Raw genomic sequence first — 26,269 nt, 5'->3', positions numbered from 1 at the left:
TTGATGGCGTCATACAGGTTGTCCCTAGCCGTCATAGCAGATTTCCACAGAAGGAAGCTGTTGTCCAAGTCTTGCAATTCATTCAGATTTACAGCCTGGTTTTCCTCGCCAGACACTGTACAAGAAAATAATTCAAGTTATTAGAACATCAGAATATGGGAAGAACAAAGGGCATTCAGGCCATCACAACCCCAATCGATAACCAGGTTCACCTGGAACCCATATCCAATGTTTCTAGATTAGATTGCTACCCATCATCTGAAAACCATTTTTCATCAGTATCCCAGGCAGCACCTGAGGAGGGGAATAAACAGTTGATGTTTCAGGCTGAGACTCTTCGTCAGAAGTCTAATAAAGGATCTCGGCCTGAAATGTCAACTGTTCATTTCCCTCCATAGCTGCTCCCGTACTTGCTGAGTTCCTCCAGCATGTTGTGTGTGTTGCTCAGGATTTCCAGCATCGGTAGAATCTATTATGTTTATGATTTCTTCCTCAATATCTTATGTTAAGATAATGCTGCTCTGAATAACTTCACTCAGTATTTCTAACACGTCTTAATTTACTACTTGGCAGACATCATTCCAGTCTCCAGGCTTTATAAGTTCAACTGCCTTACTTTAAGTATCAAAAAAATTACTTTCTTTAAAGTATGGTTCCTATTGTCCAAGTAACAGTTAGTGTCTGTGGATCTGTACGCCAGTGACGGGGTGCAACTGTGCCCAATAAGAATGTAGAATTATACCCCAGAGAGAGTGTGGGACTGTACCCCAATGAGAGTCAGTGTGTGTGGAACTACCCCGGTGAGAATCAGTGTGTGTGGGACTGTACCCCCGTGAGAGTCAGTGTGTGTGGGACTGTACCCCAGTGAGAGTCAGTGTGTGTGGGACTGTACCCCCGTGAGAGTCAGTGTGTGTGGGACTGTACCCCAGTGAGAGTCAGTGTGTGTGGGACTGTACCCTGATGAGAGTCAGTGTGTGTGGGACTGTACCCCCGTGAGAGTCAGTGTGTGGGGAACTGTACTCTAGTGACAGTGTGTGTGGGACTGTACCCCAGTGAGAGTCAGTGTGTGTGAGACTGTACCCCAGTGAGAGTCAGTGTGTGGAACTGTACCCCAATGAGAGTCAGTGTGTGGAACTGTACCCCGGTGAGAGTCAGTGTGTGTGGGACTGTACCCCCGTGAGAGTCAGTGTGTGTGGGACTGTACCCCAATGAGAGTCAGTGTATGTGGAACTGTACCCTGGTGAGAGTCAGTGTGTGAGGGACTGTATCCCAGTGAGAGTCAGTGTGTGAGGGACTGTATCCCAGTGAGAGTCAGTGTGTGTGGGACTGTACCCCGGTGAGAGTCAGTGTGTGTGAGACTGTACCCTGGTGAGAGTCAGTGTGTGTGGGACTGTACCCCGGTGAGAGTCAGTGTATGTGAAACTATCCTGGTGAGAGTCAATGTGTGTGAGACTGTACCCCCGGTGAGAGTCAATGTGTGGGGAACTGTACCCCTGTGAGAGTCAGTGTGTGGGGAACTGTACTCTAGTGACAGTGTGTGTGGGACTGTACCCCAGTGAGAGTCAGTGTGTGTGAGACTGTACCCCAGTGAGAGTCAGTGTGTGGAACTGTACCCCAATGAGAGTCAGTGTGTGGAACTGTACCCCGGTGAGAGTCAGTGTGTGTGGGACTGTACCCCCGTGAGAGTCAGTGTGTGTGGGACTGTACCCCAGTGAGAGTCAGTGTGTGTGACACTGTACCCCAATGAGAGTCAGTGTATGTGGAACTGTATCCCGGTGAGAGTCAGTGTGTGAGGGACTGTATCCCAGTGAGAGTCAGTGTGTGTGGGACTGTACCCCAGTGAGAGTCAGTGTGTGTGAGACTGTACCCCGGTGAGAGTCAGTGTGTGTGAGACTGTACCCTGGTGAGAGTCAATGTGTGGGGAACTGTACCCCCATGAGAGTCAGTGTGTGTGGGACTTAGTAAATTCGGAACCAATGCACATATTAAGAGTTAGCATCTATGCAACTATATTCAAAGATCCAGTATCTTTTACAATAATCACAACTGCAACATTTTCCTCTATGAAACATCTCTAACAAAGTAAATTGAATGAAGGCATTTTTCGGGATTGTAAGTTTGAAGTATGGGTTTAAATGAAGAGCAGTAGGCAGGGGACAGGAGATTAATGCAGGGTGTTTCAGAGTGTTCCTCCCGGAGTGGAGTGAATTGTTCGTTCTGGTGGAATGCAGAGACATGGAGGAGTTTCTGAGGGAGACAGTCTGGGCCCATGGAGTATTTAAAAACAGGAATCAGAATTTGAGGGCAGTATCAGGCTGGTGTCAGTGTGAGGTAGTGATAGGGAGATGTGTGATTGGGGCTCGACACAGGTGAAGACATGTCCGCAGAAATTTGGATAATGTCTGGTGAACTGATAGGGAACTTGAAAGATCCGCCAGAGACTTTTGGAATAATCATGTGATTAAACTTACAGAGGAGGTTTCAGGAATGCTCGTTTCATAACTTCTACTGATAAACTGGATACAAAAGGAAAGTAAACAAGTAAAACCAAACTGCTCCCAGCTTTGGTAAGTGAATCAAGGGAAAAATTCCACAGGATATTAATTGCAGTAACACTAACAGCTGGGATTTAAAATTACCAGTCAATTATTTTGACTAATGTTAAGTAATTGCGATCAGTAGGGAATAAACAGAATGGAAATTAAACTCTAGCAACTGATCTCTGTACCCAAGCTGGAAAGTATGATTCTGGCTCTTTAAAGACAGAAATGGAAATACAAGCTGATGTTAACTTCTGAATCAGACCCAAAATCAACTTTGTACAATGGGATCTCGAAACCAAAGATCAGATTCAAAGTTAGAAACACAAGAGATGCTGCAGATGCTGGAAATCTTGAGCAACACACACAAAAAAGCAGGAATTCAGCAAGTCAGGCAGCATCTCTGGAGGGGAATAAGCAATCAATGTTTATTCCTCTTCATTGATGCTGTCTGGCTTGGTAAATTCCTCTAGCATTTTGCGTGGGATTCAAAGTCAGAATAGATATTAACTTCATCCTGTTCAGGGACGCCGTCCTACACTAAACACAAGATTTGTTATTAACTCATTTACGGGCATACTGTAGGACAATAGCATTTACATAGGTGAACTCATATGCCAATAATTAATGGAACATAGAACAGTAAATCACAGCATGAACCTTCAACCTACAAAGTTGTGCTGACCAATATAATCCCACTCCATGATCCACCTAACCCTTCCCTCCTCCATAGCCCATAACCTTCCATTTTCCTTACATCTATTTACCTAAGAGTCTTTTAAAAGTCCCTATAGTATCAGCCTGTACCACCATCCCTGGGAGTGTGTTCCCGCCACCTATCGCTCACTGTGTGAAAACAACTGGGTAAGTATTACTTATTTATAACTCACAATAACACCGGAGGAAATTCAGAGGAAGATGCCTGCATGTGTTTATAAAGCACCTTTGACCATGACAGGACATCCAAAAATATGCTACTAAAATATTTTTGTATTGAAATCATAGTTCATGGCAACCCAGTTGTGCACTGCAATGTGATAACAACCAGACATTAATGTTCATTGAAGAATGCCTTCAATTCCCATATCCTTGTCAATAATATGGTAGAGAGAACTGTTGACAGTGCTCCAATCACACTCTCACTCTACGTCCCGCCCATAATACATAGGAACAGAATTGGGCCATTCAGCCCATCAAGTGTGCTCTGCTATCCCTAAACTGCAATCCACGTGCCACTCCTATGCCCATTCTCCTCATCTGTCTACATCCTTATGTAGACTCCCTGCTTCCTCAACACGGCCTGTCCCTCCACCTAACACCTAAGAGAATTGCAGGCTTATCGTCAAGCTGTGAGATGAGGCCTGAAGAAGTCTGAGGAGACAGTACATCTAACCATGCCAGACACCCTACAAGGAGGTGCTGTAACCCGATACTTTTACACCGAGGAATGGAGATGGATAAGTGATGATCGTGACACAGGAAAGAGCTCAGTACAAGCTTTTCCTCGACCCCTTCAACCCATGGCTTACCTGCACTGTATCTTGAGTCTGTGACGGGTATAGCGAAGAGATAGGATCCACTAAGAAGCAACACACCAGCCAGGAGTACGAAGGACATGATGAAAAGGGATTGGGAGACAACTTGTTAGGGAGTGAGAACAGAAGTGTGCACTCAGTACAGAACAAGGACTTTATATATCCTGCTACCCCATCCCTATCACGAAAAACAAGAGCAAGATCCATAAACTATCTCCAGCTGTTGGATCCAATCAGCTCTTCATTTTGACTCAGCTTCGAGGATAAAACATGAGAGCAGATGGGACATAGATTTACTGCCCCTTACTAACAGTCACCAATAACAAACACATCTAATTTACCTCTGTCAGACCCCAAATTTAAAGAGCTGTTTATCATTCACAAGGAAAATGACGTAGCTTTATCCAAGAGGGTTTGTCATGATATTATTGAATGAATTCTTTAAAAAAATCATTGAAAATCTCTTAAAGAGCCAGCTCACTTCCCTTACACTGCACTCTGGCCATCTATCCAACTCAGCTTTTTTTCTGTTTAGTACTTTGATATATGCCCCATACCTAAATTCATTTTTTAAAATTTTATTGAGATACAGCACGGAATAGGCCCTTCCAGCCCTTCAAACCTCCGCATGCAGCACCACCCCAGCCCCCCACCCCCCCCGATTTCACCCTGTCCTAGTCATGAGGCTGTTTACAATGACCTACTGCCAGCTGGTGGTGTCACGGCATCAGCACCGGACTCCGAAGCGAATGGTCCGGCCGGCTTCTTGCATGACTTCCATCCATGCTGGGTTGAGCATTGAGCTAGCAACTCAGCCCCGTGAAACGCAGACAAGTGCTAAAGAAAATGGCAAGGTTGCCACCCGATGCGCCACAAGGCACGGAGAGGAATAACAATTAACCTACCAACTGGCGTGTCTTTGGACTGTGGGATGAATCCAAAGCACCCACACGGGGTCACAGGGAGAAAGTACAAACTTCTTACAGACAGCAGTGGGAATTGAACCCAGGTCGCTGGTACTGTAAAACATTGTGCTATGATACCCTTATTACTGCTGAGTACATTTTTTAACCTTTCACTTTAGATGATCCAGGCTCTTCCTAAGCACAACTCTGCCATTTGCCTCAAATGCTTTCTGTACTTTTCACATAGTGTGGGCACGTGGCCAAGTGGTTAAGGCATTGGACTAGCGACCTGAAGGTCGTGAGTTCGAGCCCCCAGTCAAGGGAACATGTTGTGTCCTTGAGCAACGTACTTAATCACACATTGCTCTGCGACGACACTGGTGCCAAGCTGCATGGGTCCTAATGCCCTTCCCTTGGACAACATCGGTGTCATGGAGAGGGGAGACTTGCAGCATGGGGAACTGCTGGTCTTCCATACAACCTTGCCCAGGCCTGCGCCCTGGAGAGTGAAGACTTCATGGTGTCGCAAGACTAACGAATGCCTTTACTTCACTTACTTTCCACATAAGGACATTTCATTCCAATTCCAAAGAGAGGAGATGTTGGAGGTGTATATGGGAGGGGCTCTCTGGTGGAAGGAACACTTCCGGCTGGAGTCACAACACTGCAGATGTTGGAATTGGAAGCAACAAGCACATTGCTGGAGGGCCTCAGTGGGTCAGGCAGCATCTGTTGAGGAAAATGGACAGCAGACATAACAGGTGAAGACCCATCATCCGGATTGGGGGCTTTAGCCCTCCAGGTTGGTGCCTATTTATCAGAATCTTTTCTTATGAACCGCAACAGAAAACGAAAGGGGCAAAGAGAAATCCATCTGCGGAGAGCAGACTTCCTTCAAAATGGGAATTCTTGGAAGAGAAATACGAGTGGATTTAGCAAAAGGAAACCCAGGTTCTGATGAAAAGTCATCGGCCTGAAGCACATCTACTTTTTCCCCCACATTTCCTGCCTGACCTCTTGGGTATTTCCAACAATTTTTTTTTTCAGATTTCCAACATGTGTAGATTTCCCCCTTCCCGGTACACTTTTTGGATTTATGATGTTATATACTGACACCTCGAGCCTTGTTATCTCCGATCTTCTCTCCCTCGTCAAACCATGTCGTGGTTTAAGGAACACTATTGGAACATGGCACAAGTCATGGTTATGCGACCACTGGTGCCAGGCAGACAATCTCTGAAGAGTATTGATAATGGTTGGGGTCACCTGTCCTGTAAAGACACTGCCCAGAAGAAGGCAATGGCAAACCACTTCTGTAGAAAAACTTGCACAGCACATACTGATGATGATGATAATGACTGGAACATCTCTCAGCATGCACATTTCAAAGGAATAAACTCCCAGTTTAGTCAATCTTTCCTAACCATTTTAATCTCTCAGTTCTGATAGGAACCTGATAAAACATTTGTCCATCGTCTCTCCACATGGACCCTCTCCATATCCTTGTAGATATATGGAGGACAGAACTGTTGACAGTGCTCCAAGCATGATCTCAGTCTACATTCCAAATAAAATTCCCACAGCTTTTCAGCCTTGTAATTTTATTCTTCTTGAAACAAATCTCAATGTATCATTGGTACTTATAATTTGACTGTTAACGTACCTTGTTATAAACACAAGAGATTCTGCAGGTGTTGGAAATCCAGAGCAACACACACCTCCCCTTTCTTGATATCTCCATCTCTGGAGATAAACTGCCAACGGACCTCTTTTCTAAACTTACTGATCCCCACAGTTATCTCAACTATACCTCTTCCCACCCTGTCTCCTGTAAAAATACTATTCCCTTTTCTCAGTTTCTTCGTCTCCACCACATCTGTTTCTCAGGATGAGGCTTTCCGTTCCAGGACATCAGAGATGTGTCCTCCATCTTTAAAGAATGGGGATTCCCTCCCTCCACTACTGATGCTGCCCTCACCCGCATCTCCTCCATTTCCCATACATCCGTGCTCACGCCATCTTCCCGCCACCATAACAGTGAGAATCCCTTTTGTCCTTACCTACCATCCCAACAGCCTCCACATCAAACACATCATCCTCCGCAACTTCCACTGTCTCCAAGGGGACCCTACCAATAAACATATCTTTACCTCACCCCCCCCACCTCCGCTTTCCACAGGGATCCCTCCCTCTACGGTTCCCTTGTCCATTCATCCCTCTCCACTAATTGCCCTCCGGGCACTTATCCCTGCAAGTGGCCTAACTGCTACACCTGCCCGTACAACAACCCCACTCCCCTCCCACCACCACGTTTCCATTCAGGGCCCAAAACCCTGAATGTTGTGCGTGTGTTGCTCTGACTTTCCAGCATCTGCGGGGTTTCTCATCTTGGCAACACACACAAGATGCTGGGGGAACTCAGCAGGTCAGGCAGCAGCTAGGAGGGGAAAAATAGTCAACGCTTTGGGCCATGACCCTTGATAAGAATCCTGCAATATTTTGTGTGCGTGTGTGTGCGTGTGTGTGTGTGTGTGTGTGTGTGTTACTCCAACTTTCCTTGTTACTTTTAATAATTGGTGAATCTATACCCCCTCTTTCTCCTGACCTTTTCCCCATTTAAACACTGATTTTCTAACAATGCAGATTAGGCAAGAAGCCAAGTTCCTCCTGGTCTGTTTGACTCAGCTTCTCAATAAACTATGTTGGCCTCAAAATTCAGTCCGGATTTTTGCCTATGTGCCAGTACATAGTTTTGTTATATATTACAATCAGAATTGTAATATATCTTCACCTTATTAAATGAAGTTGACACTAGAGCATAAACAGAATAAATAAGTGGGGCAGCCAAAGGTCAGTAAAGTTTAATCTCTCTGACTTTTACAGCAGGTTGTTTGTCTAAATACCTTTTGCATTTCTCAATAAAATATAAAATAGATGCATCTAGCTACACCTGCGCCAAAAACCCTTGGCAATATTTCTGCTGTTACAAGGAGTAATAAATGTGTCGCTCTGGTGTGAATAAATGGTCTTTAGATGTCATGTTCTGCAATAAATATGCTAAAATGGAGACTATAAGTGAAATTACAGGAAACTGGAGGTAAAATGTATAAGGCACACAGTGTGATCTTTGGTTGAGCTTTTAAATCAAGGGGCTGACAGCTGGAGTGGATGAATCTGCAGTGGTGAACTAGAAGGAATAAAGAAACTGCCACTTTCTCTACCACAGGTTTTCGTCGCTCCTGTTAAGTATCAAAGGTTACCTTGATTCCTTGCTGTTCCCAGGCTCTGAAGGCATTGATTTCTGGTGGGAGGCAGTTCCAAAGTCACTTGTTAACATCGCTCACAATTAGTTCTCCTGGAGTCTTTTGTCCAAGTAGTCTCATAGCATGGACATCATTAAGAGTGGCATTTACTGCCTACGTCTACTTTCCTGGTACAACAGCATGGCTTATTACATCCATATTTAAGATGCACCTTGGTTGTATTTGGGTTGTTAGTCCAATGAGGTCGAATGAATTGGGTTTTCAGTCCTTACTGTAATCTAGTCCCCACCCTGGACTACTCTGTGAAGGACACAAAGGTTTATAGTAACGAGAGCCTAGAAGGACCATCTCCCCATCGGAAACCGATTATGGAAACAGATTTCTATTTGTCAGCTCCTGCCCATGTCTTTGTCAGGTGAATGTCCATGCTTTGGTCTTGAGAGCCATCCTGGAGGGTCGTACTGGGGATCCAACACATTCTTCTAGTAGAAGATGAATCTCAGGGTTGTATTCTGCACATATACTAATGTACTTTGTATTTTTGATCATTCAAGTTGAGTATGATCTTCTCCTAAGGGATTATCCATTGGTGGGTCCACCCCTTCATCCTACACAATGCTTGGACTTCCTGATTATACTGCTACAGTCTGAACGGTGCACTTGTGCAGCCAGAGCAATGCACCAGTGTAAAAAGGGCATCAAATTAGAACAAATAAAATCAACTGCAGGGTAAACAGTATCATACCATTACAGCTGGACGGTCAGCAATTATCCATCAGTGCAACTGGGAAAAACATCAGCACAGCGATTTCAACTATGACAATTGCATGAAGATGGAACCGAGTGCTCTTGGTGATGGAACACGTATAAGGTGGCACCTCATTTAATTTCACACACAAAGGTCACGTTAGCGTAAACTGAAATGCGTGGAACACAAGGCTATGTCATGTGCCGACCACTAAAACTAGGAACAGACAGGGCGAAGTAACCCTGCAGCTGATGGTCAGCTCAGTGCTCTGTCACATTCAAGTGTGCCCTGGTAAAATACAAATAAATGGAGATGAAGAGGAAACCCCTCAAAGGGAGCTGGCATTAAACCGTGCGCAAAGGAAGATGTTTGTGGTTGTGGTTGTTGGAAATCCATCACCCTGGCATCAGGGTCTTGCTGGAGGAACTCTCACAGGAATATATTTGGTCCAACCCTCCTTAGCTACTTCATCAGCTGCCTTCCTTAACACGGTGGCATAGAGGCTAGCATAACGCTATGTTCAGCACCAGCATCTGGGGTTCGATTCCACTGTCGGCTGTAAGGAGCTTGCACTGTACATTTCCCCTGTGACTGTGTGGGTTTCCTATGGGTGCTCCGCTTTCCTCCTGCATTCCAAAGATGTATGGATCAGGGTTAGTGAGGTGTGGGCATATGATGTGAGTACAGGAAGTGTGGCGGCTCTTGTGGGGAGGGGGAGGGGAGAAGAGGAGTAGGAGGGAGGGGTGATGGGGAGGGAGTGCATGAGGGTTGGGAGGGAGGAGGAGGGGAGGAAAGGAGGGGTTGGGCTGGGGAGAGGGGAGTGGGAGGGGGAGGTGGGGAGTGAGGGGGAAGAGGGGAGGGAGGGGAGGAGGAGGAAGGGTGGGGAGGAGGGATGGGGAGAGGAGCGAGAGGGAGGTGTGGGAAGAGGGGAGGAGGAAGAATGGGGAGGGGAGAGGAGGGGGGAGAGAGAGAGAGGAAGGAGGAGGGAGAGGGAGGAGGAGTGGAGGGTAGGGGTTGGGGGTGGCTGGTATGGATTCAAATTTTCATCTGCTCCCGCAGCAAATAACTAGGAAATATTTTTTTGCATAAAACTCAATCCCTCCACAATAAACATACAGTAATCCTGTTAAACCTGCCTGCAACGTGCGGGGAACAACCACCGGGTGGAGCGATTCATCCCGGTGAGCCAGCAGTGGTGGCGGGGAGATTCGGTCATGGGCAACGTGGGTGAGTTCAGGGGTGCGAGGCTCCAGCACCGAAGTGGAGATCACCAAAGGCGAGCTCGATGCCAATTTCCAATGGTCACGTTTGATGTGTAAGGGCCATGGGTTCCGGAAAAGAGAGTTCAAACTCTGTTCCTGCCCCAAACATTGGTGTAAATGGACCCTCAGACAGGACATCTGCCCTTCAAATGAATGGAGTGCGCTTTTAATCACCAGCCTTGGCTATTCAACTGCAGCGGAAGCACCTAACAAACCTTGTTCCAACTCCAGTCCTTCCCCCTCCCAGGTGTCGGTACATTCGAGTTTATTTACACCGCGTTGTTTTCACGCTGAGGCCCCTGAACCATTTGCCTTCACTCCGGTTCAGCTCCGGAGTCCAAGCGGATGTGCGGGGTCCCTCTTCCCTCTCGAAATGTCCCTAAATTCAAGCCCATCCAAATTTCTCCGCCTGGGGCCTACCACATCCTGTACACCGCAATGCTTCCATTCCTCTTTGCCTCATAATTTAAATGAGTACAAAGTACAATTCAGTCGCCGGCCAGGCAGGGAGAGGTACCCCTCATCGCTGTGTTCACGGTCTGGGCTGTTCCGTGTGGAGAGACTCGGCGGGCTGGACAGCATCCGTGGAGGGGAAATGGCGAGGCCCAGGTACAGAGAGCTGAGGGGAAAGCGCAGACCAGGGGAGAGTGGAGATGGTGACTGACTGGCGGGTGATAGAGGGCTGCAGGTTGCTGATGTCCCTCTTCGCGCCTTATGGTGCATCCGGCGGTGACCTTGCCGTTTCTTCAGCATTTTCGTCTTTTTTTTCCCACGAGGCCGAGTTACTAGCTCGACGCACAGCCCAGCACGGATGGAAATCATACAAGTAGAGGAGAATGAATTACATTGTTTTTTTTCCGTATTATACATTCTATATCAAATTTACACTTTGTGGATCAACACCATGTGTGATTCTGATATTGTTTATTTTACCTTCTGTATGTACTGTTATTGACATATATACCAGAGATATTCTCCTCTTGTTTGTATACACACTTTTTTTAAAAAAAGTCAATAAAAAGAAAGCATACAAGGAGCTGGCCGGATTCGAACCAGTGACCACTCTAGTGCGGATGCTCGGACTGTAGGTGATGGAATCTATTCTATCTCCATCACCATCGAGCTTTTAAGCTCTCCTGCGGTTTTACCCTTTGCTCATTCACTCCAACGCGTCTGGCGGTGCCTTCCTGAGGTCCTCCTAATTAAAGCGCCCCCTCCGACCTTTAATCTCTCCTGAAAACCCCCTTCAGTGTTATGTTTGGTGCGGTAGCAATCGGTAAGCGCGTAGATGTGAACGACTGCAGGTTGGACTGGAGACGGGTGAAAGGAGAGAGGGAGCGGTCGGTGTCTTGTTTACTGGCGTGTGTCCTTGCGGCACTTCGGCCTCGGCGGGCGGGGGCAGCTCCCCGGTGTGCGCGGCTGACCGCACAGGGGCTCCACAGTCGGCCTCTTGTCTTCACACGCCGCTGGCTTGGCCGCAAGTTCACCAGAACAGCTGTGTGACAGGATTTTGACTGTGGTTTGGCAGCGGCTGCCCTCCGTAGTCCCAAAGACAACAGCTGTCGGATTCAGAGGTGGAGCATTAGGAAAGAAAGTGGCAGTGGGGAGGATAAAGGGACCGGGAGAGGGAGAAGAGGAGGATATAGAGGCGAAGGGAGAGGGTTACGGGATGAATTAAAGATAGAAAGAGAGAGAGTTGTGGTGGGGGGAGAGGGTGGAGAGTTCTCCAGGGGAAGGGAAGGGTAGTTTTGTGTGTGTGAGAGAGAGAGCGCAGGGAGATAGCGGTATAAATCTGGGCGCCTACACTCTCCTCCGGTGCAGTGAGGGGGAGCGGGCCGACTTTAGCAACTCCGCAAGTTTTGTCCCAACTGTTGCAGCCTTCTTGCTGACGGAGACGGCGGACAGTGAGAAGAGGCTGGTAATGAACTGTCTGAACTCCAGAGGGTGGGGGTGCGGGTGGGTGGGGTGTTCTCGGTTGCTGATCAGAATTAGACCCCAGCCTGGTGTCCCCCGCTGACCGGGGACCGGTGGTTTCTGACAGGCGGGGAGGGGACGGCTTGATTGTTGGGTGAATTTGCGGGGAACGTTGTATGGTGTGAGTTTGGATTTTTTTTAGGGGAAATCGAGATGTACTTTCTGTGTTCTGGAGGCGGTAGTGATGAGTGTGATTCCACCCCCACCCCCACCCCCACCCCCACCCCCACCCCACACATCCCTCCGGAAGGTCGTGTGCAGAGGGAGCTCCGATCCCAGACGACACCGGTCTGAAGTGGAAACGTTCCTTCAGTGACCGGGAGTAAAGCTCCACCCAACGCCAGTCGGCAGCCGTTCGAGGCGGCGGCTCCCCGGCGACTTCAGAATCAGATTTAATCGCACTGCAGTATGTCGTGAAGTTTGTTGTTCTTCTGGAGGGACGGCCAATAAATTCCGCTCCATACAGCCGTACCCCACCCAGCCGAGAATTACTGGGACGAGGTTCATTTTGTGGCCGTTTTGGTTTGCAGGTTGCCACAGGTGCTGGAAATAAGATGTTTAGCCGGCCGAGTGGCGTCTGTGAGGTGGGGACAGAGATGTTGCCTCACTAGATAAAGGTGGAGAAAGGGGGGGGGGTGACGAAAGGGGAACCAAGCGATGGGTTAGCAAGCATGGGAGATAGAAGAATTTGGGAATGAGATAAATAAATTTAACTCTGAAATGGGAAAAAGGTATAAAGGGATTTTACTGGAACCCTTGCCAATGGTGGCCATGTAAAAAAAATTGCAGTAGTGGAACACATTGGAGCCAGTACCATGCCAGGGGCCTGCCAGATGCTCACACTGAGGTTCCTGCCAGGCTTTTTCCGCTGCCCTTCCTGGCTATCCTCATCCTCTGGACCACTGGTAGGTTAGGGGCCCCGGACTCGGACACCCGCAGTACTTCCCTGCCTCTGCCGGTGGACTTCCCCCGAGTGCGCTTCCACAGGGACAAATGGCTCTCTAGTCGCCGCCCCATATGACCAGTTCCTGCAGGCTGTTGGACGTGGAGACTAAAGCTCTGGCACTTCCCTGTTGCTGTGTTAAATGGAGGCTTGTGCTACCCTGTCCAGTGCTGACCCTTTTTGTCACCCCTCACTCCTGTGGGCCCGATTGCTCTTTCCATTCTTCCACTGTCAATGAAATTGCAATGGGATGCAATTTGCCTCATCTCTCTAACACCCGCCGCCACCCGTGCCTGGTCTCTGCTCCTCCGCTTATTCTCAACTTGTGTGCTTTTGAAAGCTTGGAATTTTAAGATCCACCAGTAGACTAGGAATTCTTCAAGTTTCCACCCATAAAATATTTTTGTTTGTTCTTGTTTTTCCAGATGTTTGATTATTTGGATGTTCCTACACAATCCTGTTGAATCCCAAGACCACAATGAGTGAAATCGTAATAGATAAATCCAATTTACCTCGGGTGCGAGAAGGTGAGCAAGAGATTTTTAAAAAATTTTACTTAGAGATACGGTGTGGGATAGCCCCTTTCAGCTCTTTGGGCTGCACTACCAAGAACCCACCAATTTAAATCTAGCCTAATCAAGAAACTATTTACTAAACCTACTGAATGGCACATCTTTGGACTGTGGGAGGAAACTGGAGCACCCGGAGGAAACCCACGTGGTCATGGGGTGGACGTACAGATGATGTCAGAACTCCAGTGCCCTGAACTGTGATAGTGTCACTCTGATTGTTGGTGCAGTGCAGGATGGGGGTAGGAGTGAAGCTTTCCATTTCCCAGTTTGTGTGTGTATTTATTTATGATACATGTTAATCTTCCATTCATTTTGCAAGGACCTTTCATGCAATAAGACATTCCAAGTGCATAAGTCACCCAAAGATAATAAATCATCCAAAGGTTTATACTGAGTCAAAGCAAGGTGTTGTGTACTGGTGATGGAAAAGTTTGGTCAGATGTGAATTAGAGAAGTCTTAGTTTGAGGAAAAAGAATTTCAGAGCTTGGTAACAGATAAGTGTTGAAGTAAGTACTCAGGAGGGTAGGACTGAGGACTTGTACTTGCATCGTGAGATGGCCGGACGAACACTGAGCTTTTTGGAATCGGTTAATGTAAGTAACATACTGAAACAACGAAATACTAGAAATCGTTTTTCCCTCTGAAGTAAATTGAGCACAACTTTACTGGCGTAATGGCTCATGATCTCACAGAAGGATAAAGGGATGACTCTTGTGAATAATATTGGATATAGGATTGGGTTTGGCATTATAGACACAAGAGGTAATGCAGATGCTGGAAATCTAGAACAATACACACAATGTGCTGGAAGAGCTCAGCGTAGATGCTGCCTGACCTGCTGAGCTCCTCCAGCACATTGTGTGGACTTGGTGTTGGTGGTTGTTCTGGCACGTATTCAGTCAAGGAAAGCAGAAAATAGATGCGCGTCAATTGAGAAACATTGACAGGCCAGCCTAGAGGGAACTTTATTTCGTATCTAACCCATTGTGTCCTTTACTGCTTGACGGGACATTGATGGAATTTAAAGGTATTGTGATGCTTCCGCCCATGGAGTATTTGATGGGACTGTAAAGTCTATAAGACATTGTCATTCTAGATTTATGGAAAATTGTACACAATGCAGATTGAAGACCATAAGACACAGGAGCAGAATTAGGCCACTCGGCCAATCGAGTCTGCCCCACCATTCCATCATGGCTGACTTATTACCCCTCTCAAACCTCTCCTCCTGCCATCTTCCTGTAACTTGTGATGCCCTGACTAATCATGAACCTTTCGACCTCCACTTTAAATATACACAATGACTTGGCCTCCTCAGCCATCTGTGGCAGTAAATTCCACAGATTTACCACCCCCTGGCTAAAGAAATGCCTATTTATCTCTGTTCTGAAGCTGTGCCCCCTGGTTCTAGACTCGCCCACAGGTTTGTTTTATTTTGTTTCTAACTTTTCAGTTTTTGTCTTTTCCCATGTTTTCTGTTTCTGGACCCATGCTCTCCCTGCTCTGGTACCATTTATTGTAATAATGCAGAGAGAACTTCACTCTCTTTCTAAACTCTGCCTCTCTTTGCCTTAATATTTGATGGGTCAGTGTGAAAGATTTTATTCCCCTTTGAGTTCAGACTAATGAAACAACCACCCAGGCTCAAAGCAGCTGCCCTGTTGATTCTGGATGTTTCATTCCTGCCTGCTGAGGAGAAAGCTGGTTGGCAGGGCCAATAAAATATTAAACTTATTTGTTTTAAGTTGGGGTGCAGCGTCCAGAATAAACAGGTTGTGAGTTTTCTGCAATGCCACCCTTGTGTGTCCTGTTTACAGAACAGGAGCTGTTTAGTTCATGGCAGGGAGCAGACGTGAACATTAGTAAACTGTCGGCAAATGGCAGCAGTTTCATCCAACGATGTCTAACAACCCACAGTCTTTATTTCCCGTCTTTGGAGTGAATGGAACATTCCCCGAATCTTTTCAGTAATGTTACGGGGGTGGGGGTACTTCTGACAGCGTTTGTGAACATCCTTCAGTTTCGCTGTTTCTGAATCAGGAGGGTGACTGTTCTTAGCTCAGCACTTGTGGCAACGAGGGAGGGGTGATTTCTGATCCTCTCTTATAGTGTCCCCAGTCATTCTCCCCCTCTCCTGTACCTGATGGATCACTTGGGGATGATGCTGGGAAATGGTCCTTCACACAAAGGCTGGTGAAACTCCGGAGCTTGAAAGAAAATGTCAAAGATGAGGTTAACAGCCTCAATTAAAGTGTATCAGTTGGTCGACTGATCTTGGGTATGCTATCTAACCGAATAACAGCCTCCTCAGAGAGACTTTCCACCAACTCTAGGTTTCCTTCTGTGAAGAAAGCGGAATATTTGATGTGGTTTAGATTTTTGCCCTTCCGAGGAGATTACTTGGCCCATTATGCCTCAGCTAATGCCAATCTTTGCTTCACCTACTGCCAGCATTTCCTGGTACCTTCGCTCCTGTCCCCCATTCTGTGCCAATCCCTATCCATCCCTCTCACTGTGTTGGCTCCAGGAGACATTTATTTTGTCAATTCATCCTGTTGCAATTTGGAATTTCTCTCAGCTGACCAACCAGGAGTGTTGACCAGCAACTGTGATGGTGCCTTTCAATCTCCTCTGAGCAGGGGAGCCAACGTATGTTGTAAACGAAAGGCAGGAGTGAACTCCTCTATTATACAGTGGTTGTTGGGCGCTGAACCGAATGAAAGTCTGGCAGTACTAATGCAGTCCTGGATACGGGTGGGCACAGCACCAAACCATTCACTGCAACATCAGCAATCCCAGTGCAAAAACTGTAGTTCTGCTGCTGTATGGTAAAGTGACAAACTTGTCAGCCGACCAGTGCGAGCCCAGGTTTCACTAAGATGTTTCCGTCCAAATAAAAACTGGGTTACAAACTGTTGTCCGTAAACTTGACCACAATGCTGCCAGGTTGCCGAGGTTAACTGGGTTATTGTCGTTCTTTATTGGGCAGGATTGTTGTTGGTTCTCACCTATGTGACCATCACAGTGAACGCTGTGACTGCTGACCAACCCAGTGAGGTGACTGATCATTACAAGCTTCCTTAGCACAATTAAGATTAGTTTAGTTCCATTTGTCACAGCTACTATTTGCGTCAGCGACCAACATGGTCTACGAACGAGGGCAGCCCACAAGCGATCCAGCCCCAGTATAGCACACTCGCAAGTTGGTAACCGGAATGTTTTTGGAATGCAGGACAAAAGCGGGGCATCCGCTGGAAACCTACACGGTCACAGGGAGAATGTGTAAAAACAATCCTCGTGTACAGTGGCAGGAGTTGAACCTCGATGCTCCAGTCGCTTAGCCGGTGGTGAAGCTGCATCCATGCCAGACTTCAAGGCGAGTGGTCCCGCGTTCGAATCTGGCAGGCTCCTCGCACGCTTTCCATCCGTGCTTGGTTGAGTGTCGAGCTAGCAATTCGGCCTCGTTTTTTTAAAAAATAAACAGACAAAAATGTTAAGGAAATGGCAAGGTCGCGGCCTGATGTGCCGCAAGGCAATGAGAACAAAAACAAACACTTCCGATCACTGGCACTGTGAAGCGTGATGCTGAACACTACGCTACCGTACCACCCACTACATGCGTTCCTCTCACTCTGTTTGAACATGACCTTCAGTTGAGGACTAGTTAGTGGATTGTAAAGAGTTGGCAGAGCGCCTGTGTCTGACCCATTGGGGAAACTATTTGGTTTAACCTGCTGTATAGTTTCTCACTCCCCCACCCCTTTCTCTTACCTCCTGCTACACCTTTCAGAGGCCCATGGGATTACTCTGTGCGAGGTCCTAAATTAGAATAGAAATTCTCATGAATTTCTTTACATGGTGAGCATTTAATGCCTCTTAGATGGTAGCAGAAGGTTCGAAGCTGAAATATATGCACTTACAAAATGATTTTCCACGAGGATTTCACACAAGTTTCTGTTTTGCTGAAGTGTTTCCAAGCAGGGTTTTGAACAGAATTCTCTTTTTATTGATGGTAAGATCTTTGTTGTGCCTTGAGTCCCAGCTCTCCCTCAACAAGCCCCTCTGTTTGTACCTCTGTCCTTGGCCCCATCTGTGAGGCATTAACATGTGAATGAGCCGTTGCACTCTCCCTGACTTTCCTTTTAAGGGATCTGTTCCCAGAGCATCTCCTTCAAAGGGTGAGAGGGTTGGGTCCCTGTCCGTCTGTTACTCCCTCGATGGAACAGACCATAGGAAGTTTCATTTTCTTTTTTTTTAATTAAATTGGAATGTTTTAAGACTTGAGGAATAATAAAAATAAGTCTTTGATTTCATAAGTATAGTGGAAAATTGTGGGATAATTTTACATTATCTCTGTATCCCACACATGCGTGCGCGCGTGAGTGTGTGTTTATTTTCTATGTTTGCTGGAGTGAGGGGCTTTATACTGAGATGGATGCTTCCAATCTCAGACCAGATGTTTCATCTACAAAGATTTGTACATCAAGTTAAAGAAAACCTCGTGGGTTATCCAGGCTGTGAACTCCGTTGTCAGCCTCGGAAAAAGACTGTATGACATGCTATTTTCCAGCACTGTCAGACATCCTCCTATGGTCTCTGAGTCAGAATGCCGAATCAGGATCATTTTTGTTCCAGACTTGCATCCATCGTCAGTGGTAGGATGTATAAAAGCAGGAGTGTTGCTAACCACAAACGTTTGATGCCCAGTCACCCAAGGACATATTGAGACAGGTGACCCAAAGGCTTAGTTAAGTGCGAAGGTTTTATTGAGCACCTTTAAAGAGAGATGGGATAAAAGGTTTAGCAAGTGATTTCCAGAGATTGTGAAGGAAGTGGAGGCATGTGGAACGCTTAAAAATTAGGGATGATCAGATGATCATAACCAAGGGCAGCATGTGGTGTAAACATGATACCTTCGTGGTTAGCGTCATGCTTCTCAGCACCAGCAATCCGGGTTCAATTCCTGCTGCTGTCTGTAAAGAGATTGTACGTTCTCCCTGCAGCGTGCGGTTTCCTCCCACGTTCCAAGGGCACACGGGTTCGGGTTAGTAAGTTCTGGGCATGCCACGTTGGTACCAGAAGCGTGGAGATACTTGTGAGCTACTTCCAGCACATCCTCGGACCATGTTGGCTGTTGACACAAAAAACACATTTCACTCCACAATTTAAATTCAGCATCTGACAACAAACTTTCGCTCCAAGTCTGCATTGACCTGGAATTTCTGTCCCGTGGGGTGACTCTGCTTTCCCTGGCTTCCAGTAGCTCAGCTTTTGATTAGAATTTAATCAATTGGGAATTCTGAATACAAATTTGTTATTCAAAGGGAGGTACTTTTTCCAATTTCATAAATACTTTAAGTCTCTACTTGTGTTCTCTAGAATAAATAAAGTTACATATTGTCAGAATTAATTTCACTGTGAAGGCGGCTAATGATCCTTAATCATATCTGCAATTTAATGTTGATTTTCAGGGTTATCCTTGAATGGTCAAAGATAACGTACTCGTTTGTGTGCTGTCTCTCCCTCCGAGCTGACACTCTACAGTCACTCTCTGGGGGATGCTCGTCCCCCCCCCCCCCCCCCAGCCGCTAGTGAAGTTCTGAAACTCTACTCTGTCAATCTGACCTTCAGTCATCACCTTTACATCTTCTCCAACCATTTGTTCATATTTTCACCTGGGCGGAGTGCCTTTGGATCATAATACTTAAACATGGCGCATAAGTTCCGATGCAGTCAGTCCTGGTTACTGTTTCTTAAAATTTTCTCTGTGTGTCCATATTCCCTTAGAATAAGATTGTCCAGAATTGTTTCAAAAATGCAAGGAGTATCATAAACAAGGCGGCTGAATTTAGAGTGTGAATCAATATGTGGAACTGTGATGTTGTTGCCATTACGGATGTCTCAGGAGCAGGAATGGCTGCTGAGTGTGTCAGACTTTAGATGTTTCAAAAGGAACAGGGAGGGAGGCAAAAGAGGTGGGGGTGTGGCATTGCTAATTAGGGATAGTGTCACGGCTGAAGAAAAGGAGGAAGTTATGGAGGGATGGTTTACTGAGTCAATGTGGATGGAAGTCAGAAACGGGAAAGGGGCAATAACTCTACTGGGTGTTTTTTTTTATAGACGCCCCAGTAGTAAGAGGGATATCGGAGAGCAGATAGGGAGGCAGATTCTGGAACGGTGCAATAATAATAGGGTTGTTGTGATGGGAGATTTTAACTTTCCTGATATTGATTGGCATCTCCTTAATGCAAGGGTTTAGATGGGCTGGAGTTTGTTAGGTGTGTAGATAAGCTGGAGGAGAGGCTGTACTTGACCTGGTATTGGGAAATGAGCCTGGTCAGGTGTCAGATCTCTCGGTGGGAGAGTATTTTGGAGGTAGTGACCACAACTCTATCTCCTTCTCCATAGCGCTGGAGGGGGATAGGACCAGACAATTTGGGGAAACATTTGATCGGGGTAGGGGGAAATAATGATGCTATTAGGCAGGAACTTGAGAGCAGATGTTCTCGGGGAAATGTATGGCAGAAATGTGGCAAATGTTCAGGGAAGATTTGCATGGAGTTCTGTATAGGTGTGTTCCATTGAGGCAGGGAAAGGATGGTAGAGTTAAAGAACCATGGTGTACAAAGTATGTAGAAAATCTAGTTAAGGAAAGCTTACAAAAGGTTCAAGAAACTAGGTACTGTTAGAAAATTACAAAGTTGCTAGGAAGGAGCTTAAGAATGGAATTAGGAGAGCCAGAAGGGGCCATGAGAAGGCCTTGGTGAGCAGGATTAAGGAAAACCCCAAGGCATTCTACAAGTATGTGAAGAGGATGAGCTATGTGAGAATAGGACCAATCAGGTGCGATAGTGGAAACGTGTGCATGGAGTCGGAGGAAGTAGCGGAGGTACTTAATGAATACTTTGCTTCAGTATTCACCAGGGACAAAGACCTTGGCAATTGTGAGGATGACTTACAGCGGGCTGAAATGCTTGAGTATATAAACATTAAGAAAGAGGATGTGCTGGAGCTTTTGAAAAGCATTAAGTTAGATAAGTCACCAGGACCGGATGAGATATACCGCAGGCTACTGTGGGAAGCAAGGGAGGAGATTGCTGAGCCTCTTTGTGTCATCAATGGGGATGGGAGAAGTATCGGAGAATTGGAGGGTTGCAAATGCTGTTTCCTTGTTCAAGAAAGGGAGTAGAGATAATCCAGGAAATTATAGACCGGTGAGTCTGACTTCAGTGATGGGCAAGTTGTTGGAGAAGATTCTGAGAGGCAGGATTTATGAGCATTTGGATAGACATAATCTGATTAGGAACAGTCAGCATGGATTTGTCAAGAGCGGGTTGTGCCTTATGAGCCTGATTGACGACTTTGAGGATGTTACAAAACACATTGATGAAGGTAGGGCTGTGGATGTAGTGTATATGGATTTCATTAAGGCATTTGATAAGGTTCCCCATGCAAGGCTCCTTCAGAAAGTAAGGAGGCATGGGATCCAAGGAGACCTTGCTTTGTGGATCCAGAATTGGCTTCCCCACAGAAGGCAAAGGGTGGTTGTTGTTGGTTCGTATTCTGCATGGAGGTCGGTGATCAGTGGGGTTCTGTTCTGGGACCTCTTCTCTTTGTGATTTTTTAAAAATATATATATAAATGACTTTGATGAAAAAGCAGAAGGGTGTGTTAGTAAGTTTGTTGATGACACAAAAGTTGGGGGTGTTGTGGATAGTCTGGAGGGTTGTCAAAGGTTATAGCACGGCATCGATAGGATGCAGAACTGGGCTGAGAAGTGGCAGCTGAACTTCAACCCAGATAAGTGTGCAGTGGTTCATTTTGGTAGGTACAATTTGAAGACAGAATGTAATATAAATGGTAAGACTCTTGGCTGTGCAGAGGATCTAAGATATATTGAGGTCCCTGTTGATAGGACACTCAAAGCTGCTCTGCAGGTTGACTGTTGTTAAGAAGGCGTACGGTGTATTGGCCTTCATCAACCGTGGGATTGAGTTCAAGAGCCGTGAGGTAATGTTACAGCTATATAGAACCCCGGTCAAACCCCACTTGGAGTATTGTGTTCAGTTCTGGTCACCTCACTACGGGAAGGATGTGGATACTCTAGAGAGAGTGCAGAGGAGATTTACAAGGATGTTGCCTGGATTGGGGAACGTGCCTTTTGAGAATAGGTTGAGTGTACTTGACCTTTTCTTCTTGGAGCAGTGAAGGATGAGAGGTGACCTGACAGAGGTGTATAAGATGATGAGAGGCATTGATCATGTGGATAGCCAGGGGAGTTTTCCCAGGGCTGAAATGGCTAATGCGAGTGGTTTTAAGGTGCTTGGAAACAGGTACGGAGGGGACATCACAGGTAAGTGACACAGAGAGCGATGGGTGCGTGGAATGGGCTGTCGGCGGTGGAAGCGGATACAATAAGGTCTTTTAAGAGCCTTTTAGATAGGTACATGCAGCTTAGAAAGATGGAGGGCTATGTGCTAGGGAAATTGTAGGCAGTCTCTGGAGTAGGTTACATGGTCAGCACAACATTGTGGGCTGAAGGGCCTGTAATGTGCTGTAAATTTCTATGTTCTAAAAACCCAACTTCATTTGGTCTCACCTGCAAGTTTTATTCAAGAATGAATTAACCTGCTGTGATGTGTGATTGTATACCCAGCCCTTGATTCCATCTGTTGATATCGGCTGTTGATGTTTGAATTGTATCGACATCTATAACAGGGAAAGTTCTGAAGCTCAATTTTGTGGAAAAGCTCCTCAGATGTTCCAATGTGCACTCACAGAATGTGGATGGGCATTTGATACACAGTGAGTGGTTAGGGGTAATAATGGAGACAGATGAAATAGCGCTTTTCAGAAGGGAGCTGTGTAAGTTTCTGAAAGTAAATAAAGTGCAAGGCTATGAGGGTGGGAGGTGTTGTGCATGGAGGGAGAGGGACGGAGACCAGCTTCATTGCTCTTGCGTAGAGCCAGTATGAAAGCAATGGGCTGCAATGCCTCTTTCCACACTGTAATCATTCTGCGAAGTGAGTTACGCAGAAAGATTGTACAAATTGTACCAATCAAGCATAAAGGAAAGTAACATCTGGGACAACTAAAGTGTTGGAAGAAGGAAGTGGGAAACTCTGCAGAGCCGACACGTTCACACTAGGAAAGAATTGTCAAAACTTTTTTGTTTTGATTAACAAGTAGCAGAGTGGGTTTCCCAAGTACAGGTTTGACTAATGAACTTGGGATTATGGAATTTTCTGGAAAGGCTCCATTGGGTCTGTAAGTAATTTACAATCTCCGTATTAAGAAAGGATGAGGGTGCATTTGGTGACTAGAGTTTTCCCTCTATCAATCTGTGTCGAACTTCACTCTACTTGTTTTCACTTCTTGTGTTACGTTGGAGCAGGTGAGCGTGTTGTTTAAGTTCAGGGGGAGACAGCCTCGCCAACAGTGCAGAGCTCAGTCTGGAAAATTCCTAATATCAGGTCAGATACTTGAGGCTGAAGGTGCACAACACAAAGTGACCCAGTCCTCCTTCCCATGAACTATCCCTTCAGTTTATTTGTTCATGGCCGGCAAGTGTAGCTGGAAAGGCCAGTATTCATCGCTCTTCTCTTAGACCTGGTGCTGGTTTGACATGGTTGAGTCATTTGCAAGGTCACTTCAGAGGGCATTTAATAGTCTATTGATGTGAGAACGGAGTCACATTGAGCCAGGGCAGATAAGGACTTTGTTTTTGCCCTCTTACTAATGGAGACATTTTATTGAAGTGAAAGAGACTCCAATTGTTGAAAGCTGTATTCTGATTCTGAACTTGTCCTGGTGTGAACTGGCCCAGCACTCTCCAGATGATGAGACCAGAAGGAAAACCACACACCACCAGAGCAACGTCCTCCTCTCTGAGAATGCTGAATGGTTTGAACCTCAGTGTCCCAAGCCAGAGCAGGGACTGTGGGCCAGTGCTGCCAGAATCTAATTTAGTCCAGCACCCATCCACCGTCAGGGAAAAGGACTTTCAGCCTTGTGGGCTGGTCGGTGTTACCTCTGACAATCCAGCCACTGCCACTCTTCTCTTTTGGCCTTGGGACAGCCGTTGTCTGACCACACTCAGTGGCTATTATTCCACATTCAGTTTGGAATTGAGTCATGAGTCTTTTTGTTCACAGCGTAGAAAATGCTGGCTCTTCGGAGGTATACATGGGCTGTAAATGTTTACGTGGAACATTAGTTCCTGTGCCCGGTGAAGACTTTGAATTCAGACTTGTGGGTGACCAGTCCGCAGACACCTGATGGTTCATCAGACACCTCAAAAGAGGTTCCAGATCGCAATGGGACAAACTGAAAGGAAGAAAAAGTGCTTCCTGGGGCCATGAAGTGGCTCTGGGTGGGGCAGGCATGGGATGGGCTGTGTGAAGGAATGGTCTGGGTGTGTGAGCGTGAGGGGTGAAAGAAGGAACATGATTTCCTGAGGGAGCTGTGCAGTAGAGGTGGCCAGACCAGGTGAGAGGGGAGGACAAGACATGCAAAGGGGGTGTTCACCAAACACTGGATGAAAGTGTAAGTGTTGTTTTGGACTTTTCCTCCTTCCTGGCGTTCCGGTGCTCTGGCGCAGACCTGGTTAACTCTGGGCTGGCCGGGAGACCTGGAATGTGGGTGTGTGCAGAAACACAGACTTGTGTTCTTTCTAATAAAGCACCTTTCTTCCCACCCCTCCCTTTCAAACTAGAGCCAAATCTGACCTCAGCCTCTGCCTCCCTGTGTTTCTCCCCCCCCGCCCCCCCCCCCCCCCCATCTCAGACCTCTGAATCCTCTTCTCTTCCAAACTTTCCACCAACACATTTCCCTTGGCGGGGTTGCCAGCCCTTAAATTGTCCCATCTGTCTCCGTGGCTACACACGCTTCTGTTCTTCACTCGGCTTTTTCCGATGTGGCAGGACACACAATCTGTATTTACAAGCTGCAATTACAGCACTCTGGCATTTCTGAAGAAAACCCTCTTAAGTTGCGGTTGTGTCCTGTGTTGCTGAGTGGCTGGCTGAGGGAAGGGCGTCTGAAATATCAGGGTGGGTCTCCTTCTGTCCAGCTCCAGCCTCAGTGCCACCCTCCCACCAAATGTGAGGCAAACAAGGGGACTTCGAGGCTGGTGGTTGTATATGAGAAACGATGAGCATCATTTTCCTCCTGACAAGAGCCAGGATTCCAAAGCTTGTGTCTCCGTGGAAACTGTGCTGTTGACGCAATTCCCCCCACCCCCATGCGCTGTCTCCTGGCCTGTGAGAGGCTGGGGTTAGGAGTGCAGGCCCACATATGTGAACAGCACAAGTCGCCATTGAGGTGAAAGATCTCTGGCCTGTGCACCTTGTAACCGTCTCCTTTTATCCGCAGTTGCCACGGCAGCATGCAAATGCACGTCTGGGTTTATTCTTTAGCAACTGCTGGCGAACTGTCAACAACTCCTGTTGTTGGTGGGGCAGGGAGCGAGGACCCAGGGTGTAAGTGTTACAGGAACAGGAATCCCTTCAGCCCTTTGGGCCTGTTCTACCATCTTATTAGATCGTAGATTAGGGTGGCATAGTAGGGTAGCGGTCAGAGGAACACTTATTGCAGTGCCATTGACCTGGGTTCAATCTCACCATTATAGGCAAAGAGCTTGTACCTGCTGCCTGTGTCCACGTGGGTTTCCAGCGGGTGTTCCCTTTTCCTCACACGTCCCAAAGATGTACGGGTTCGCGGGTCACACAGGTGTGATTGGGCGGTGCAGGCTTGTTGGGCTGGAAGGGCCTGTAATTGAGCTGTCTCTCTAAATGTGAAAAAAAATGTACTGCGTGTGCTGGGTAATTATAAAGTCTGCCCACTCTGGTTCGGTGTCCTTGCACAGTCCTGCTTGAAAAGAGTCCGTCAGTGAACACCGTGAACGTTTTTCAAATTTCAATATTTTATTTTATTGAGAGACAGCAGGGAATCGGCCCTTCTGGCCCTTTGAGCCACGCCACCCAGCAATCCCTGATTTAATCCTAGCCTAATCACGGGACAATTCACAATGACCGGTATGTCTTCGGACTGTGGGAGCACCCGGAGGAAAGCCACACGGTCACTGGGAGACCATGCAAATTCCTTACAAGCAGAGTTGGGAATTGAACCCCAGGCGCCTGTACTGCAAAGCATTGTGCTAGCCACGACGCTATGACCCTGTGCCTGGACAGTGTTTACTAGGTGAGCCTTGGGTTTAAGTTGCTGTTCAGAGTGACGTGAATTGACCCACTGCTTTGTTGGCTCAGTCCCCAGTGAAGAGCAAGCCTGGGATTGCAGCCCAAAAACCGAATGAAGAAAAGACTTTCATTTTCACAACTTCGGCTCTTTGCAGCTGAAGTACAGAAGAGACAGACACACCTCCTACAAACAGCAATAAGGTCAACTGTGGGGTCGCCTGTTTATTGTGATGATTGCTGCACAGGGAATTAAATATTGGCCAGGACACCAGGTGGAACTTGCTGCCACACATACAAAATGATGGAGAAACCCAGCAGGTCAGGCAGCA

The 26,269-nt window shown here is 46.8% G+C and overlaps 1 protein-coding gene across 3 annotated transcripts in view; it reads left to right on the top strand.

Annotated features, from left to right (window-relative positions):
* Positions 1-11,646: 11,646 nt before the first annotated feature.
* ccdc187 (coiled-coil domain containing 187) overlaps positions 11,647-26,269 on the top strand; it is a 59,516-nt gene continuing 44,893 nt past the window's right edge. Inside the window, exons 1-2 of one of the 3 annotated variants that reach the window (XM_072245129.1) lie at positions 11,647-11,827; positions 13,596-13,697. In XM_072245129.1, coding sequence (XP_072101230.1) covers positions 13,649-13,697 — 49 coding nt within the window. In that variant the 5' untranslated portion in view covers positions 11,647-11,827; positions 13,596-13,648. The other 2 variants (XM_072245127.1, XM_072245128.1) reach the window with 2 other exon arrangements.

This window comes from Mobula birostris, chromosome 27 (genome assembly GCF_030028105.1).
Source record: "Mobula birostris isolate sMobBir1 chromosome 27, sMobBir1.hap1, whole genome shotgun sequence".
Lineage (NCBI taxonomy): Eukaryota > Metazoa > Chordata > Chondrichthyes > Myliobatiformes > Myliobatidae > Mobula > Mobula birostris.
The sequence above is the reverse complement of the archived record's forward strand: the minus strand, read 5'-3'. Positions and strand labels throughout refer to the sequence as shown.